Source organism: Terrapene carolina, unplaced genomic scaffold (genome assembly GCF_002925995.2).
Source record: "Terrapene carolina triunguis isolate 2854851 unplaced genomic scaffold, T_m_triunguis-2.0 Scaffold238, whole genome shotgun sequence".
NCBI lineage: Eukaryota > Metazoa > Chordata > Testudines > Emydidae > Terrapene > Terrapene triunguis.
The window spans coordinates 15,035,525-15,052,830 of record NW_020664589.1 but is presented as its reverse complement, the minus strand read 5'-3'; the positions used below and the strand labels follow the sequence as shown (position 1 = coordinate 15,052,830).

Genomic DNA, 17,306 nt, shown 5'->3' with positions numbered 1-17,306 from the left:
TTCCATTTTATTTGATTTTAAAATATTTTCTGGCTTACTAATGAAACAGCAACCCACCCAGTTTTTCTCTTTTATTATTTTGTTAAACTAGAGTTCAACAAATGTTCCTGGTAAATGGATATAATTTCCTAGTTAGCAAACTAGTCATTAAAGAATAACTGGTGTACATTATTACAATGATCAGTCAATATCAAAGTACTGAGCAAAAGGAGGGTAAAGAAATACACCCAGACAGATAACTGGGACCTGGGGAAAAAATGCTAAAATGGAGCTGAATGCCTTCAGCACTGAATTTGAGGCAGTCTCTTTTGTAAATTGTTTGTATGTTAAGGCTTAATAACGTCACGTGTATATATTGAGCCTACTACACTGCACACCTCTCAGGAATATTAGGATAAGTATAGTAAGCTTATTTCCATGGCTTCATGTGAACGTAGTTGATTAAATGATGGTTCCAGTTTTATTATGCTAACAAAGGCTATAAAACTACATTCACATAATGGTAGGGACTGATCTAAATCCACCAAGACATTCAGACTTAAGGATGAATCAAATGATGTTTTCCAAAATCAGGGTAGAAGCTAAAGCTGTGTTCACTGTTTAGGTTTAAATCCAGTTATTTCATCCCAGCCTTTCCGACAGGTGCGAATGATCCATTCATGTTCATCATCATCTGAAAGAGAGAAAAAGAAATTGTCAAATGTTACAGATTCAGATCTGCTCTTTGCATAGAGGAGTCCAGATCAGAAAGGGTATTTTCTTTGAGGAATAAATGCATTTTTAAAATACTTCTTGCTTAGCCAACAGATCCTGTGTACAGTTTTGTTGGCATTTGCCAAGATTCAAACATCTATAACAGAAGGACGCGATACAGGGTTTATGGTAATAGATCTGATCATTAGGCCACTTGATCAAATTAACTGTTTGGAACTTGTGCAAAAAATTGTAACACTTCCTTGTCTATAGTATAATTTCTGGTCTCATGGTCATTTACAGTAGATACCAGTAAATGACCTAAATGAGGACATAAAACTTTATTGATGTTGGTGTCAGTTTATGAAAATTGCAATTGGTGAAACGTCCAGAGTCAAAGCCCCAGTTCATCTGGATTTTTTTTACAGCTCTTCTTCCAACATCATTATACAAAAATGCCACATTATACCCGATAGCAACAAGCTGACGTACCAGCTGATGGAAGTACTTTAGACAATCTTCTGCATCTCCCACAATTATTCAATGTCTGTCATGTTGTCATCTCTCCGAGTACAGAGACAATGTGAAAAGTGAAAACCATTTGGAGAAAACACCTATCCAGCAAAGCGTGAATAGAAATATTTTGAATAATTACAGAAAATTATAACTTGATAAACAGTAGTAATTAGGGTCTTTCCGTTGAAGGGACTAAAACAGCCTGTCTGAAAAACCTGTTTGATAGGCTTTTACTTGTGTGGGTGATTGAAAAAATCTGTGCAGTAGATCAGATAAAAACATGAATGATATTGCTTTAAACAGTACCAGTATCTAGTTTCGTATTCAAATGAAACATACTGTAGCAGAGCTACTTCTGTTTACTGTCATCTTTACAAACTCTGATCCATGTTTGCAATTTGTGCTTCTAACCAACCTGGTTCCAAATGTCGAGGATTTTGTAGCAATGTCATCAGCAATGCTTACCTGAAAGTAAAAACCACTGACCTTGTCAATTATAGATTAAAAAAAGAAACGTTGCTAGTGAGGAATCAGCTTCTGAAGGGAGACGGCTGCTTATGAGTTGGGCCTTTATTATGTTCATATAGCAACATTTAAGTTTAAAAAGTCATAAAAATGCAGCTGTGCTGGTCTAAGAAGGAGAGAAGCAAACAAAGGGTGTATGGCAAAGAGGTGCCCTTTCACTAAAATCTTAGGTTTGTTCTTAAGTCCCATTGACTTCAGTGGGCTTTGGATCAAACCCTATCTGCTCTTGTCTTTTCCTTTCTCTGTTTCCCTTTCCTTTTTTCCCTGCCATCTTAGCATCTTTTTTCATTCATGGTCAAGTGAAACAAGTGCAGGCACTCACGGCCTGTGGGGTGCTGCTCATGCTGAGCCCTGCTAGAGCACTGGTGAATGTAGACTTAACCAACGCATGTGCCCAGGCTTCTGTCTCAAGTCGAAATGGTGGCACTTGTCACAACCCCCTTTACAAACAGCAGTCAGAGATGCTTGTGAATCGGAGGAGGTTTCCCCCAAGAGCACACTACTGTGTGTTACTCTTCCACACACAGTTACTAATTATACACACAGCAGTTATTTGTGCTTGTCACCTCTCTCACAATTCCACACTCAGGGATGATGTTTTGTAAAAGCTTACTGCTATGAACGGGGCTGTGGAAAAGACTGCTGTATTGCCCATGATCTCTTTCATTAGTTTAGCCTGTAGATGTGCTTTAACTGCTGTAATGCATGATACAGTGATGTCATTTTGATAAAATTCCCCAAGTGGATATATTTCTTTTTTGTCCACCTCAGCAGGTACAGGATACATCTTTTGCTCTATTCCTTGGCATGAGTGCGACATTAATAAAACACACAATTACAGTGTTTTCTTTCTGTCTCAAAGGAAATAAGCCAGGAGAAAATAAGCACCACTGGAATAACTTTTTTAAAAGGATGACTAAAAAGAAGAGAAAAAACACTGAATTTGTTTAAGGTCTGACACTGAAGTCCTTAGGTAGACACATCCCACTGAAAGCTGTAGTAGGACTGCAAAGTTGGCCCCTATGGTATGTCTACACTGCAATAAAACACCTATGGCTGGCCCAGGTCAGCTGACTTGGGTTTGCAGGGCTCGGACTATGGGGCTATAAAACTGCAGTGTAGATGTTTGGGTTCATGCTGGAGTCGAAGCTGTGAGACTCTGCAAGGGGGGAGGGTCCCAGAGCCCAGGACAGGGAGTATCAATAAATCATGTGCAAGCTGTGATTATTTTGCATGTCAAGTTCTATTTCTGCACTCCAGATGTTCCGATATTATGGAGATGAGGCCATGAAGTATTTAGATGAGCTAGATAGTGTCCAGACTGTTAGTGTCTATGTGATTATGTACCTCCTCGATGTAAGAGTTGTTACTCTGGACTTGTAATAATTGCAAGAAAATTAAATTGTCTGTTTCTGTCAAAATGAGGTAATCAATCAAAAACTCCACGTGCTAAACACCACTTGTATCCATTGCTTCCTTTGATAAGGATCGTATTGCTCAGGTGAGTTCCATGAAGTGAGCAAACTGCCTTCCTGGTAACGAATCTGCATTGGTCATGGAATTCTGGTGCTCAGCTGACCAATATGAAAGGCACAAGATGTTTTTGACTTTAGTTCATGAGTTTTCAACAGGAGCCTGGTCCATCCAGCTTGATGCAGAAGGAAACATTTTTCAATAGACCACATGCACCTAAGCCTTTTCTTCTAAGGATTTTAGTCTCTGATCCAGGCCCAATACCACCATAGCTCAGCTCGTGCAGCGATCTGATTCTATGCACAGTAAGTATCAGCAAATAAGCATTGAGAAAGACTACGTACGGTTTTCACAAAGGCTGAATTGTAAGGAGGTGTCCCAATGGAGTCCGTTATTACCAATTTACACTTTGAATAGAAAGAAGAGCCTGTCTGGTGAAGGGACTACAGCACATTGCCCTACCTTAGGGCACCCTCTGCTTCATTCAGAGGAATAGAGCAATTACTCCACTGGAGCTGACCTGTGATCCATTTATGATTATCTGTATTACTGTGGTGTCTAGGAACCCAAGGCACGGCCCAGGACCCCATTGTGCAAGGTGGTGTACAAACAAAGAACAAAAAGCTGGTCTCTGCCCCAAAGAGCTTACAAATCCAGGTTTTAGTCTCTGACCGTGGCCGGTATCAGCTGTTTCAAGGCAGACGCCAGAAACCCCATATTGAAGAATTATGCAATAATCTGTACACAGGGAAAGCGTCTTCCTACCCACTCTCATTTAGATATTGACTTATGCCTAGAATCCTCCTAAGCTTTTAGCTGCAATAACATCTTGTGGCAATGCGTCCACCCAGTTAACTAGGCATGGTGTAGAAAAGCATTTCTTTGGATATTTTAAGTTGGCGGCCTTTCATTTTCATTGCATGTCTCCATGCTTTGCATTACGGGAAAAGGATATATAGGAGCAACTGATTTACTTTACCTATACGTTGTCATTTTGTATGCCTCTATCATGTCCTCTCTTATTTGTCTCTTCTCCAAACAAAACCACTGTAACCTTTCTATATTTCTGATCATATTCATCACTCATCCACGGACGACACCTCTTTCTTTTTTGACAGCGGGCAACCAGAACTTAACATTTTCTTCTGGGTGAGGGTGTATCAGAGGCTGGCATATTTTCAGTATTATTTTCCATCCCCTTTCTTATGTCTCCTAATATTTTATTCCCAGCTGAGCTGCATTAAAAAGAGAAAAACTTGCTGAAAACTGCATACAGAGTTGAGAACTAACCCAAGTGGAAAAGAAAGTGGAAGTGAGCTGACAAGGCGCTGTCTGCAAACTTCCACTCCCGCTCACTGTCCCACTGACTTCTAATCATTGTCTTCAATGGGGCTGCAGCCCTGGAAGGTGGGTAAAATGCACTGGGAGCCACAAAAAAGAACAGGGACTCCATATCCACAATGAAAGACCTTGAGCAAAATATCTGGAACCTCCAGGCCTATTATCCAACTGGTGGGCACCACACACATATTCCTTAGACTGAGGTAAGGGAAAATGAAGGATCCTATTCAGGATAGCTAGAGGAACCACAAAAATATAGATCAGAATGGCTCCCGGGATTAGCTATGTGTAAAGAGGCAGAGAAATATTAGAACGTAAAGAGTTAAGCTATGGTTAAACATACTTTTGCCACGCTAAAGAAGACTGGTTGATAATTACTGTAGTTTTAGGGCTATTTGAATCAGTGCAGCTGCAACCTCTTCAGTAGTAACCCCTGAAACAAGACAAACTGGGTTTATTGTACTGAACAAGTCTTAAAGCTCCTCCCTGATTGTTAATAATTGGCAGCAATGGACTTAACAGCCTCTTGACTACCCTTTTTACATTCTACCTGACTGTGCAGCTAACAATTTAAATCACAGATGCCGATCCTTCTTTGTGGCAGCTGCTTGTTAACTACACATTCCCCTTTTTCTGTCGCTGGCGGCTTCCATAACCCTGCAACACCAGGGTTAGACTGGAGAATCACATTTCATCAATATTTAAAATGGAATTAAACCTTGACGTTTGATTAATGCTACCAGATAGCTTGTTGTAATTACTATTTTACAAATTCCAATTGTTTGAATATGTTAATATGATTGTCTAAGCACATCTTCACCTTCAGAAGTAATTTTCCTTAAAAAAAAATTTTTTTTTAAATACAAACTCTTTAATCAACTGTAAATTATCATCCTGGGCACAATTAGGTAGTATGTGGTTCTTCACATTGTGTGCTGAATTTTATTTCAGCTCATTTATTTTTAAAAGTTTATTCTTTCTCCATTTTCCTCAGCGGCCTCAGTAGAATATACATTCAGGAAATATATTCTGCTAAAATGGGCTACTTTCATGTTCAAATTTTGAAAATAAAGGAAATTGCTTTGTATGAAAACATTGATAAAATCCAAGGAGGCAAAGTTTGCTTAATAAATGCTATGTTGTTCTAAAGTTGTGAAATCTAATAATTTGCATGAGATATACTGAAGTTGAAGTCTTGAGGCAAACTGAGATCTTGCTAGATGAGCCATTGGAATACATCATTTGATTCTTTTAAATGATTTCTATGTATTTTTATTTTTTGATCCAAACTGCAATACTCTACCTTCCAGTCTGCTACAAGCCAACAACAGGCCTCCACCACTCTACTAACCCTATTTGGATCTTTCTATAATCTCCCAAGGCATTAATACTTGGTGACTCTTACAAGGAGAAAGCCATGCACTGTTCCCTTATACATACTATATGTTAGAACTTGATTGTCTGCATCTGTGTTAGGGCCTGATCCTGCAATCCTTAACCACAAGAGCTGTCTCGCTGAAGCTAACGTGACTACTAGCATAAGTAAGAGCTACTTGCCTTGAGCAAAGGTTGCAAAAGAGGGCCTTTGCATTGTCTGCTCCTTGGAACAGAAACTATGTCTTCTTCTAATCTATGTTAGTGCCAAGCATATTCTCAGTGCTCCGTAAATAACAACAGCTGTTCATTGTCTCACATACCTGACTCCTCCCGTCACCCCTGGTGCAGTTTATCGTGTTCTTCCATTCCACAACTATAGCCATCTGTGATGGCATCACAGCCATCACCTCTACTGCCCCTCCCCAAAAATCTCCAGCACCCCCTTCCTTGCCACACCTAATCTCAACAACATCAATGCTGGCAAGAAAATGGAAAATATGTATCCAATTAACCTTTACTTCCACACGCAAACTCTCACCCTTCCATTTCCATTTAATTGCGTAAATCCAAAATGGCCTCAAAATGAACTTTCCATCTCCTACAAAACTTGTTTTCACATGTACTGTATAGCTGAACACAAGCCCCTATACTGTTTGGGTCAAAACTTTCTAAGTGGATTCGCAATGGGATGGCTAACACACAAACAAAGTTGTTGTTCTTGGCATGCTGCTATTTGGAATTTAAACCTTCACAAGTTTCAAAGCGACAATTATATTAGGGTCAGGAAACCACAATGAACAATATATCAGCAAAGGCTACAGTTGTTTAAATGATTGCAGTGATTTAGTAATGTGATGCATGTATTAATATTAACACCATGTTAGCCATGCTAGTTACAGTAGAGAGGGCTAATCATACTGGTTAATAAACTGCTTTATTAAATGGGGTAAATTGACTAGTAAAACTTAGAAGCCAGATTTAATTTTAAAAATGCTCTCTAGGTTATCTAGCATAGAGCTCTCAATTATAGCTGTAGCTTGCACAGCCTTTTGCTGTGAGGAAGACATAAGTATGTATTTTGCAGTCGTGTCCAAAATGTGCTAGATGCTTTCACAGGGAAGACACAGTCCCTGTACTACAGAGCATACAATCTCAAAAGACAAGGCCAATGAAGGGTGGGGGAAAGGGATACAACCAAAGTGATCAGGGTGATGACAGGCACACAGCTACTTCATTATATGAGATTAGGGTATTTTCTCTATAAGTTAAACACACTGAATTCCTCCCCACCCCCAATCTTCCCATTCAGCTCCCCTGACTTGGCCCCACAGCAGTCCCCAGTATCAATCCCAGCAATCTTCTCCCCGCTCTCCTATGTCTGGGTTCCTTCTCACCGCCCAAATGAGCAGTTTGTTCCTAAGGTAAATAAGTGAGTTAAATAAACATGGTACTTGGTAAGTTTCTTGCTAGTATTGCAGAAGATGTGATTGTGGTATTCCTCAACCCTTACTCCTGTATGAAATCCCACTGAAAGTCAATTGATATGCATTATTTGTTAAATGCTGTCTATCAGCTAGGCACAAGACAGACTTTAAGACAAGCCCTGCCCCCAAAAGCTTACAGTTTAGAAGACAGTCACAGAAAGATGAGATGAACTAGGAGACCCAGAGGAAGGGGTTTATAATAACAAATATTCTGTCCCTCTAATATTTTCCATATTTTCTATCATAGAACCATCATAGAAGTGGGGGTTTTGGAAGGTGGGGGAGTGGGACATTGGAGATTAGCATGAATGTGGGGCAGCACAGAAGAAGATAAATGATGGGAATAAAAGAAGGGTGGGGAAAGGAGACATCAGGGAACATAATAGGAGACAAGATCCAAGACACAGTTTGAAGTAAAACTAAGCAAGACCTTGAGGTCAAGGGAAGCAATGGGAGCACCTTGGTCAGATGGCCGACAAGTAAACTATTTTTTGCTATGGCATTTTGGTGGGATTAGACTGGAATGATAGGAATAGCAGATAGTTCAGAAAGAGGAGTGAGCAGCAACCAAGGCAGGAGATGACAAGGACAACGGTTTTAGCTGTTGGGGAAAAAAAGCAATAGGCTACTCAGGTTCATAAGGACTACTTGTGTGAGCAAGGGTTATTGGCTTTATCTATATGTATGTACAGACCTGAGCACAACTTTTTCTTCACCTGTCTTCGCTTGTTTTTCAGGAGAAGTAAGTTTGCCAGCCCTAAGCAGAGAGATCAATGAATTGCAAACAAACTGCATTTGTCACAAAAATATGTAAAATTTAAAATTCACTGGATTTGTCAAATTGATAAAAAAAAATCCACAAACAATAGACACAATTTGTTTTGTTCAGAGCCCAGAGGTAAAGACTAAGCACGTCAAATTAATTTCTGCAAAAGCTTATTTTTTTTTCCAAACAGGTCTGGATCCCATTCCTTGAAGAATATACTGATTACCAACAATTTTTCAGAGCTTTACAAAAACATTATTTCTTTTGTTGTGTGAAACGCAGAATCAGCCATCTGGCAAATGCCCCAGAGCTAAAATCTTTTACACGACATATAATTCAAAATGATTAAATATACAACAGCAAATAGCTGTAGCATTGCACTTGAAATAGCATGAACTTTTATTGCCGATCAAAACTGATTTCTTTAGCTTAACAAGTATCCATAGAACAATTATTTGAAGAGCTTTTAAGAGTTTCAACATACAGGAGCTAGAGCTCATCTACATTCAGAATCTTAAATCTAATAAACAAGAAACAAATATATAAATTACTAAATAATCTTGTCTTATAAGTAGACATTCAAATCACTAGGAAGCTAAGTTCAGTCGAAGAATGAAAATATTATTCTCTGTTTTGTGGTGAAGGGCTTTCCTTTTCCTATACCTTTGCAAAGAGCATCTGCCAAAAGAGTTCGCAGATTCTTAGGCAATGACCAGGGGCTAGTCTGGAATCAGAGCATTCACCCACTACCTACGTCAATAGAATGGGCAACATCAGAGGAGCACAGAGGAGAATGATGTACAGCAAGTACAGTACTTCTTTTCCTACAGTAGAACCATTTTTTAAGTTTAACTTGCTGCCTCATATCTAGAAAGATCCATAGGTCTGCAAGATTGCCAAGTCCTCGCCCCTCTACCAATTCTGATGTCAGCTAGAGTCACCGGTGGCTGAGAGACTGAGCACACAAACATCTGCTCACATTTGGTACTTGCTAAGAGCGGTATGGAAAGTAATACACTGTGCATGAGTAACACATGATTTTCAAATAGTTATGGCTTTATTTCTCAACTACATTTCTTCAGACAAAGCAAAGCCCACATTCCTCACTGAGTACTCTGTACACACCACATCTTAGTTGTAAGACAAAACCCCTGAAGACAAGAAGGGTGCACGGCGTTCCTCAGAGACTGATGGGGAGGAACCCCCGCCTACCCCTGGGTGGGTGGAGCCATGACATTCATGCCTGACCTGCCAGAAGCAGAAGGGCAGGACAGGAAGTATAAAAGGCAGCTCAGTTGGGCGAGAGCCGCCGGAGGAGACAGACGACTCCCGCCCGTCGCTGGGGCACGAGCCCAACAGAGACCTACTCTGCGCCAAGGACCCAGAGGTGCTGCCAGAGCTGCCTGCTGACAGGGACGCCAAGGAGCTGTTTGGGGCTGCCATTAGCTGTATACCCTAGGGAGATGGAGGACAACCCCGAGCAACAGGTACACAATGACGGGAGTGTAGGAAATAGCCCAGGGACACCAGACTTTAGTCCAGTTGTGTTGTTGCCTGAATCCAGGTCAGCGTGTTTTGGCTGGATCCCCGCTGACTCAGTGATGGAACCATCTGCCACTGTTAGGGCCCTAGGCTGGCACCCGGTGGAGTAGGGTGGGCCCGGGTCCCCCTACCTCCTGCTGCCAACCCCACCTCTGGGGTGACAGCCTCCCTACCTTAGGCCAAGGGGCCTGCGTTTGTCTGCTGTCTGCCAGAGCTAGGACGTCAGACTGTTTGGTGCGCCGCCCTGTCTGAGGGCCCGAGCCCCGAGACTGTTTGTGGCCCTGCCGAGCCTGAGCCCCGGATGGCTTGCTGTCTGGCCCTGCTTAGAGGGCTCCAGCGCTTGAGAGATTGCTAATTCCCCAGTAAACTTTGCCTGAACAGTGGCCCAACTGTGAGGGGGCGTGGCCTCCCTCAGATACCGACAGGGAGGGATAGCCACACACTTATTGAATGGATTTTGTCCTTGGATGATCCAGAAGGGATAAATGGAATTTCTTCAAATTTTCCAAGATGATTCACTTCCAGGGTCATTCAGACCAAGCATGAGAAGTTTCAGTCCCAAGGTAATGTTAGGAGAAAGCTGCAAGCATGTGATTATTGAGGCTTAGAATTAAAGTGCCATCTCAACCTTCACTATAGAGTCATATTAGTGACATGTAATAAAACTCTTGATGTTCTAAAAATACAGCTGTTTAAACTACAGAATAAAATAATACACCTGACTTCTGACGTCTGCTGGTTGTAATAATTTACTCAGAAACTCTGCACTTGAGCACTCTGGGACTTTTCCTTTAAGTCACAAGATTCTAGGCTTGTCGAAATCATAACTTGATTATTGGCTGCTTTGTGACTCCAGCATTAAAAAAACCTTTCCTTTCAATAAATAATAGCCTGTCTTGAGTCTCTTGGCCAAATTCTGCTTAGTTACACATGAGTGAATCCATAGTTAACCTACTGATTTCAATGAACCTACCCTGGATTTACACTGGTGTAAGTGAGAGAAGGATTTGTCTCTGTCTCCTCTCTGCCCTCCTCTCTAATGTTCTATAAAGAGACAAAGGTACATCAGGTGCAATTCCACATGCAGAGGGCCAACCCCAAGGCCTATGCAACATTTAAGTCCTAGAGGAGGAGCATGAAGAACAGGCAGCAAAGCAGAATCAATCTCAGACTAGGAGAAGCAGGAGCAGGGATTGCACCAGTTAAGTTAGCATCAGGAGGACGGAAGCAGAAGGGAAGCATATTACACCAAAAACATCTTTGTTTTGTTATCAGTGGGGCAGAGCTGCTAGTAACACTCAGTTATTCCCTTTCATTCCACCGCCTCAGCAGGGAATGACTTCTACTTCTAACTGTAATTTCTCTTTGAAAACTATGGTGTCTAGTGTCTACACTCCCAGAATGCCATAGCTCTCCTTTAACCCTGGAATTTGCTCTCCATTTGACAGCAAATCTAAAATCTCATATTTTATGCTTTTCATTGAAAGATGCAAAACTCTGGATATTCATCTTCAGGTCTTTGTATTGGCCACTCAATAAAAATGGTGTGAGGAGTATGAGTTCTCAAAGGCTATATTCCTTTAGCGGCAGTAGCAGGGTCTAACTCCAACATGACTGATTGAAAAATGTGACCAGGATTTCTTCTCACAAATAGGTATTTCTGCATGTTCTTTTTATGTCTGCAATTTTGTGTATTAGATGATATTGGGGAAAAAAAGAAAAGATCCAAAAAGCACATGAACAGACTACAGAATTTTCAGTATACCTCCCCAGGAAGAAATGGTTTATAAACTGAGAAATAATTGCAAATCTTTTTTAAAAAATTGAAATCCTTGACTAGTAACACTAGGAGAAATGAAACCATTGTTTTCATTATGCACCCTGGACCTGGTCTCAATTACACTAGGGCCCTGTTGCACCACTTGGCAGTGAGGGGCCTTAATGTAAATGAGCCTCCGGCCCTCGATATTTGTGAAACTGAAGTCCTGCTAACTGAGGCAGGAATCTCTATGATACTCTGTGTACACACATTGCATTAAAGAAAAGCAAACTGCAACAAATTCAAATAGAGCCTTCTCTTTTCCTTGCTAGAAAGATGTTTTGATTCATTGATTGTTTGGCAGGAGAGTCAGTGCTAAAGGCAGAGTGCCTCCTTTCCCTGCTAGCTCAATCAGCAATGAAGCAAGCGGCTTCACAACAAACAAAGGTGAAAGGCTGGGGCTGGAGTATCCTCAAATCCCACTCCCAGACCTGAGGAAGATGGTGTCATTTGGCTAAACCTGTCAAGCTGTTGTAAGAGCTTCCTGAATGCTTCCTACCATCTGCTTTTGATGCTTTCAAGACTTGGACAGAAGCCTGGAGGTTTTCCTGCTTTTTCCTGACCAACCTTTAAAGGAATAGTTCTGGATCTGTTCCCTGTCATTCCAGCCTCTTTCCTCAGTTTCTTCTGCCTACAGCTGTTTTTTTTTTAACTGCAGTGGCCTTGTGCCCTGAATTATTTCTCTTGGGGAAGTCAACATTCCTCTGATGTCGAACAAGTGCTGGATCTTTCAATTGTGTTCGTGTTCTTAGAGGAAGGGTATGGCTACATGATACATTCCTCCTTCACACCCATGTTGACAAATTTAACTTTACGCTAGTATTGGATTCTCAAAGGAATGTTAATAGAAAAGAGATCAGAATAATCTACTGCATATTCTACTTATAATTATCTCGTTAGACTGCATTCTATGATGTGATGTTAGTGAATATCGATTGATACAATCTGTAGGCTATAGAAACAAATGTAGCTAAGGACAATGAGTTCAAAGCATACATTTAAAAAACAATAAATTGAATTCCTAGGCGTTCCCGCATATACTAATCTGTGCAGGTTCCTGTGTTTTTGGAAAGCATTTTACTTATCTTACTCATCAGTAGGCCCACTCTAGTATTTTGGATTAGTGCCATTTGTAATAATCTAAATCAGTATTTATTGAGGGTTTATGAAACAGGCTAAGTACTAGAGGGTATATGATACCTCCACAGTTCATTTAGTCTCCCCTCTTCCCCTCCCACAACACTATATCCAGACATGATCCTGCAAGTGTTAGACTCATAGAATATCAGGGTTAGAAGGGACCTCAGGAGGTCATCTAGTCCAACCCCCTGCCCAAAGCAGAGCCCATCCCCAGTCAGATTTTTACCCCAGTTTCCTAAATGGCCCCCTCAAGGATTGAGCTCACAACCCTGCGTTTAGCAAGCCAATACTCAAACAACTGAGCTATCCCTTCCCCAAGCACTGACACAATCCAGCAAGGCACTTAAATATGTCTCTAATTTGAAGCAAGTGAGCAGTCTCACTGCAATCAAAAGGACTATTCCCATGCTTAAAGTTAAGCACATACTTAATTGATCAGGGCAGAGAGCTTGACACCTTGCCGGACTGAGCCCATTGAAAAGATAGATATCTATCTTGAAAACACTGTCTTGCTGGGCATCATAATGGAGAATGAGTCTGCCTGGGTTTAAAAGCTATTAAATATGAATCAAATGCATTTATTCATATGTGCCTGTGAAAACATCACTTATAATTTCGTAAATAATGTGCAGGATGGTTTATACAACTTTCCTTGGAATTAACTAATTGATACAAACAATCCATGTTGTTTGAAATATTTTAGTTCAGTAGCTGCAGAACTTGAATATAGGTTTTTAAATTTCAGCTATAATCATGCATGATAGAATGTATGTGAAACAAAGTCAACTTACACTGTACTTCCAGATGAATAAAACACATACCTGCGTTCCTCAAAAACCTGAGTTTGTAGTCAATGACAACTCTGGTATTAGTATTATAGAATCCATCACCACAGTCATAACAGCCTTGTGGAATCGTTCTGGGAGGATCTAAATTTGTAAGCTGAGAGATACCTGAAAAGACACAGTATAATTTATTACAAAAACAAAAAATCCCATTTTTTTTTACAACTGTACTCTTTTATCAAAATAAAAAATGATAATAAATATATATTATTTTACATCTCTATAGCACTTTCCATCACAAGATCTCAAAGCATTTTATAAACTTTACTAAATTAAGATTTCTATCACTCCTGTGGTAGGTAATTATTATGACCATTTTGCAGATGGAGAAACTGAAGCATAGAGCGGCCCACCCAGAAAATGTTTGGCACAAAAAGGAAGAGATCTTGGTTACCCTACTCACAGTCCTGTGATTTAGCCCATAAGGCTAATACTATGAACATGCAGCGAAAACTCCAAAATAAGGCCAAGAAAGTCTAGCCATGTCTTAAAGAGACATGTCATTGTTCAAATGTTGTATAGTAAGCCTGCAGTTCACTATGCCAATATATTATTCAGTGATTATCACATAATTTTTTCACCTTTTAGTCATAGATGAACTAGTAAATGTGTCTAACAGACAAATTTTATAGGCTGGACATAAAGTAAGTATATATTTTCATATCCACTCAAAATTTGTCATTTTCAAGCCACACATTTCATGTACCATGCTGTTAGTGGATTTCTGTTACTCTTTCAGGTACTTTAGAACATTATGCAAAATTATGAGTGCAAGATAATATATCTTTTTTTGTTTTATGTCCCAGTTCTCTGTAATAAAAATATGTCTAGAATGCGGTGAATGTGAAACCCATAAAAAGCTTAATCAGATGTCAGAAATTGCTAGGTAACAAATGTCCTGCCCTCATGACATGATCACTCAAGAAGAGACTATTCACCACATTTGTTAGTGTCATGTGGATGGAGTTCTGAAATAAACCAGAATATTCCTGCTCCAAGTTACTCATGTAGGTGAATTAATCTCTCTTAATAAACATAGTTGTTGGTTTAAATCCTTCCAGACACAAATGCAACACAGTACCTGCTGGTTTTAGGCCGGAACAGATTTCTGTATAAAATCTTCTGTCATAGCCATCACAATAATGCCATTTTTTATCTTTGAATTCAAGACCATCTGCAAAGGTGTATTTCCCCTGCAAAACAAATTCAAGTACCGAACTAATAAGTGTGATGAATGGAGTGAAGAATAACAATTTTTTATATCTATTACCAAGGATGCATGTTATCTGAGAATAAATAATATACAGTTTTGCTCCACATTTAAGTGCAGGTTTAAATGATGCCTGCAGATCCATAAGAACCACATTCCATAACCAAATCATTTCCCTGTTCAGTGGGAAATAGCTATTGTCCATGCAATAGGGGAAGCCAACATTGAGAGTCAAAAAGCCATCAATGGGAAAGGAGGTGATTTGAAAGCTTCCACTTATTTCATGATACAAACATTTCTGAATGTACAGTCTTTGAACCAGGGAGAATTTCCCCTAAAGCATATTGGCAGTAACCTTTGGGAGCAAAGGGGTTTTAACTTTCTTTTGATACAGAGCAGGGATCAGCTTTTAGATAAGATGGGCATACCCCCACCCAATCAGATTCCTATGACTGCAGCGGGGGTTGGCATAGGTGAACTTCCAACCTCCTCGTGTTCTATTCCTATGTTTCTAAGCCTTCAGCATCACATCTAAAGGACTACTGATATAATACCTCTTTCGATATTCCGCAGTCCCAGATTCCTTCATATTTGCTTCTATTAGGAAAATACAAGGTTCCTTTGCCATGAAACATTCCATCTTTCATTGTGCCATTATATTTGGTTTCAGTTGGGAGAGTGTAGCGGCCTTTCCCTTCAATCCTGTGAATGATAATCAGGAATTGTTTAAGAACACTTGACTAGATGTCCAAAAAGGCAAAACCCCACAACTGGTGAAGGCCTTACTGGTTAAAAAAATGACCTGGTTTAGAGGGGAAGGCAGCTATAAAAATAATTTTAAAAATTTACAAATGGAAGAAAGGGGAGATTGATAGTAATTAATATAAATCAGAAGCTATGAACAGTAGAAAACTGATAACCATTTTTAAGCACCCTGAGAAAGGGTGGATAATAATGGCTGTTATTTACAAGGCAGCTTTCATCCAACAACCCCCACCAAATGCATTTCAAACTGCATTTACAAACAGGGATCAATGTACCCACCATTTAACCACAGCCATTTCTGGGGGTTAACAGTCCCAGCAACATCATCCAAAAGTTTAGGACAGGATGTGAAAACACCTTTTGCAACAGGAACTACAAGTGGAATGCTAGGGAAACAAAATTGAATCAGCCTTTAAGAATTTGGCCAGGACAATAGGGCAAACACGCCTAGCTTTGGAAAAAATAAAAATAAAAACCACCTGCCATTGAATCTTTAATAACCATAAGATGTCGGGTTTACATCTCATCCAAAATGTGACAACGACGACAGCAGCAAAGCACCCTCTATCAGCAGGCTGTGGCATTGGACGGAAGCGTCTAACCTATGAATCACCAATATCATTTCCTGCAGCATTTGTACACTATTTACAATTATTAATAGGGAATGTCCTAGACTCCTCCTACCACTCTCCAGTGTCTCCAACAAGGCAGTGTGGTTGAGTGATGAATAACACGAAGCCGGTTTATCCTCACATCCCCCAGCATGGTAACTTTAGCCCCATTTTACAGATAGTGATGCAGAGAAGTTAAGGCCCAGATTTGCAAAGATATTTAGGCTCCCAAAGATGCAGACAGGTGCCCAGTGGGATCTTCAAAAGCACCTAGATGCCTAACTGCCATTGATTTCAATGGGAGTTGGGAGACAGACGATGAAACACTTTTGAAGATCCCACTAGGCACCTATGTGCATCTCTAGGTGCCAAAACACCTTTAGAAATCTGGCCCTAAGTGACTTGCCCAGGGCCACTGGAAGCTGTTTCAGGAGCAGGATTAGACCTCAGCTATGTCACTCTCGCATTAAAAGGTCCCAATTGCCAAGGAGGTCCCAACCCGGGCTTGTACTTCCACTCCTGCAATTCTGCGGGCACAAGCAAGCAGGCGTGCAAGGGGAGTGCCTCTAGGAGCTTCCCCACGTGGAGGTTTTCACACCCAGAGATTGTTCACGCTGGGGGATTGTCACACCCTGCATTTCACACAGTGTCATGGCCCAGCACCGTGGGGTGATGGCCCAGCCCTGCCCCCGCGTTCCCCACGGCTGCCCATCCCCCCTCGACCCCAGCCCCCACCTGCCATGCACATAGTCCCCGAGGTAGGTGCTGCCCGTGACCTCCATGGTGCCCGCCCGGGACGCGCCGCGGCCTGGGCTCAGCTAGGCAGCAAACTGTCACCATGGTAACAAGACGGAGGGCGGGGCATGAGGGGGAGGAGCAGGCGGGGACAGAGAACAAGCTCCGCCCCCACGTAGTGCACCCGCTGCCGACCCGCTTCTCGCTGGCTTCCAGGTGGCGCATGCGCACTAGTTCCGCGAGACCTGGTGGCGCATGCCCAGTGGCGCGGGGCCTGCCTCTGTGCCGGGAGGGCGCCGAAGGGGAGCTCAAGGAGACCGGCGCGCGGGCTAGCGCCATGCCGGGCTCGCTGGAGGTGCCCTCGCTGGAGGAGCTCGATGTGCAGGAGGTGAGAGCTGTGCCCACGGGCGGTCTTCCCCTCCGGTCCGGGGACCCCTTGGCTGGTGGCGCCCCCCCGACCGGGG

The 17,306-nt window shown here is 41.5% G+C and overlaps 2 protein-coding genes across 2 annotated transcripts in view; one reads left to right on the top strand and one right to left on the bottom strand.

The window, feature by feature from the left end:
• Positions 1-53: 53 nt before the first annotated feature.
• MORN5 (MORN repeat containing 5) lies at positions 54-16,890 on the bottom strand. Its single transcript, XM_024211160.3, has 5 exons — positions 16,843-16,890; positions 15,286-15,433; positions 14,603-14,714; positions 13,498-13,629; positions 54-673 (listed from the first exon to the last, which is right to left on the bottom strand). The coding sequence occupies exons 1-5, from the start codon at positions 16,887-16,889 to the stop codon at positions 594-596; spliced, it is 519 nt and encodes a 172-aa protein (XP_024066928.2). The 5' UTR covers position 16,890; the 3' UTR covers positions 54-593.
• A 202-nt stretch (positions 16,891-17,092) lies between these two features.
• The window catches only part of NDUFA8 (NADH:ubiquinone oxidoreductase subunit A8), a 5,695-nt gene continuing 5,481 nt past the window's right edge, over positions 17,093-17,306 (top strand). Inside the window, exon 1 of the mRNA XM_026657301.1 lies at positions 17,093-17,230. Within this exon, the coding sequence (XP_026513086.1) occupies positions 17,180-17,230 (51 nt within the window). The 5' untranslated portion in view covers positions 17,093-17,179. The remainder of the gene's footprint in view (positions 17,231-17,306) is intronic.

Coding starts and splice junctions, on each gene's coding strand:
- MORN5 (XM_024211160.3), bottom strand. CDS start 16,889: ATGGAGGTCACGGGCAGCACCTACCTCGGGGACTATGTGCATGGCAG. Junction 14,715..15,285: donor ACTGCGGAATATCGAAAGAG/GTATTATATCAG, acceptor TTTGTTTTGCAG/GGGAAATACACCTTTGCAGA. Junction 13,630..14,602: donor TTCCGGCCTAAAACCAGCAG/GTACTGTGTTGC, acceptor GTGTCTTTTCAG/GTATCTCTCAGCTTACAAAT.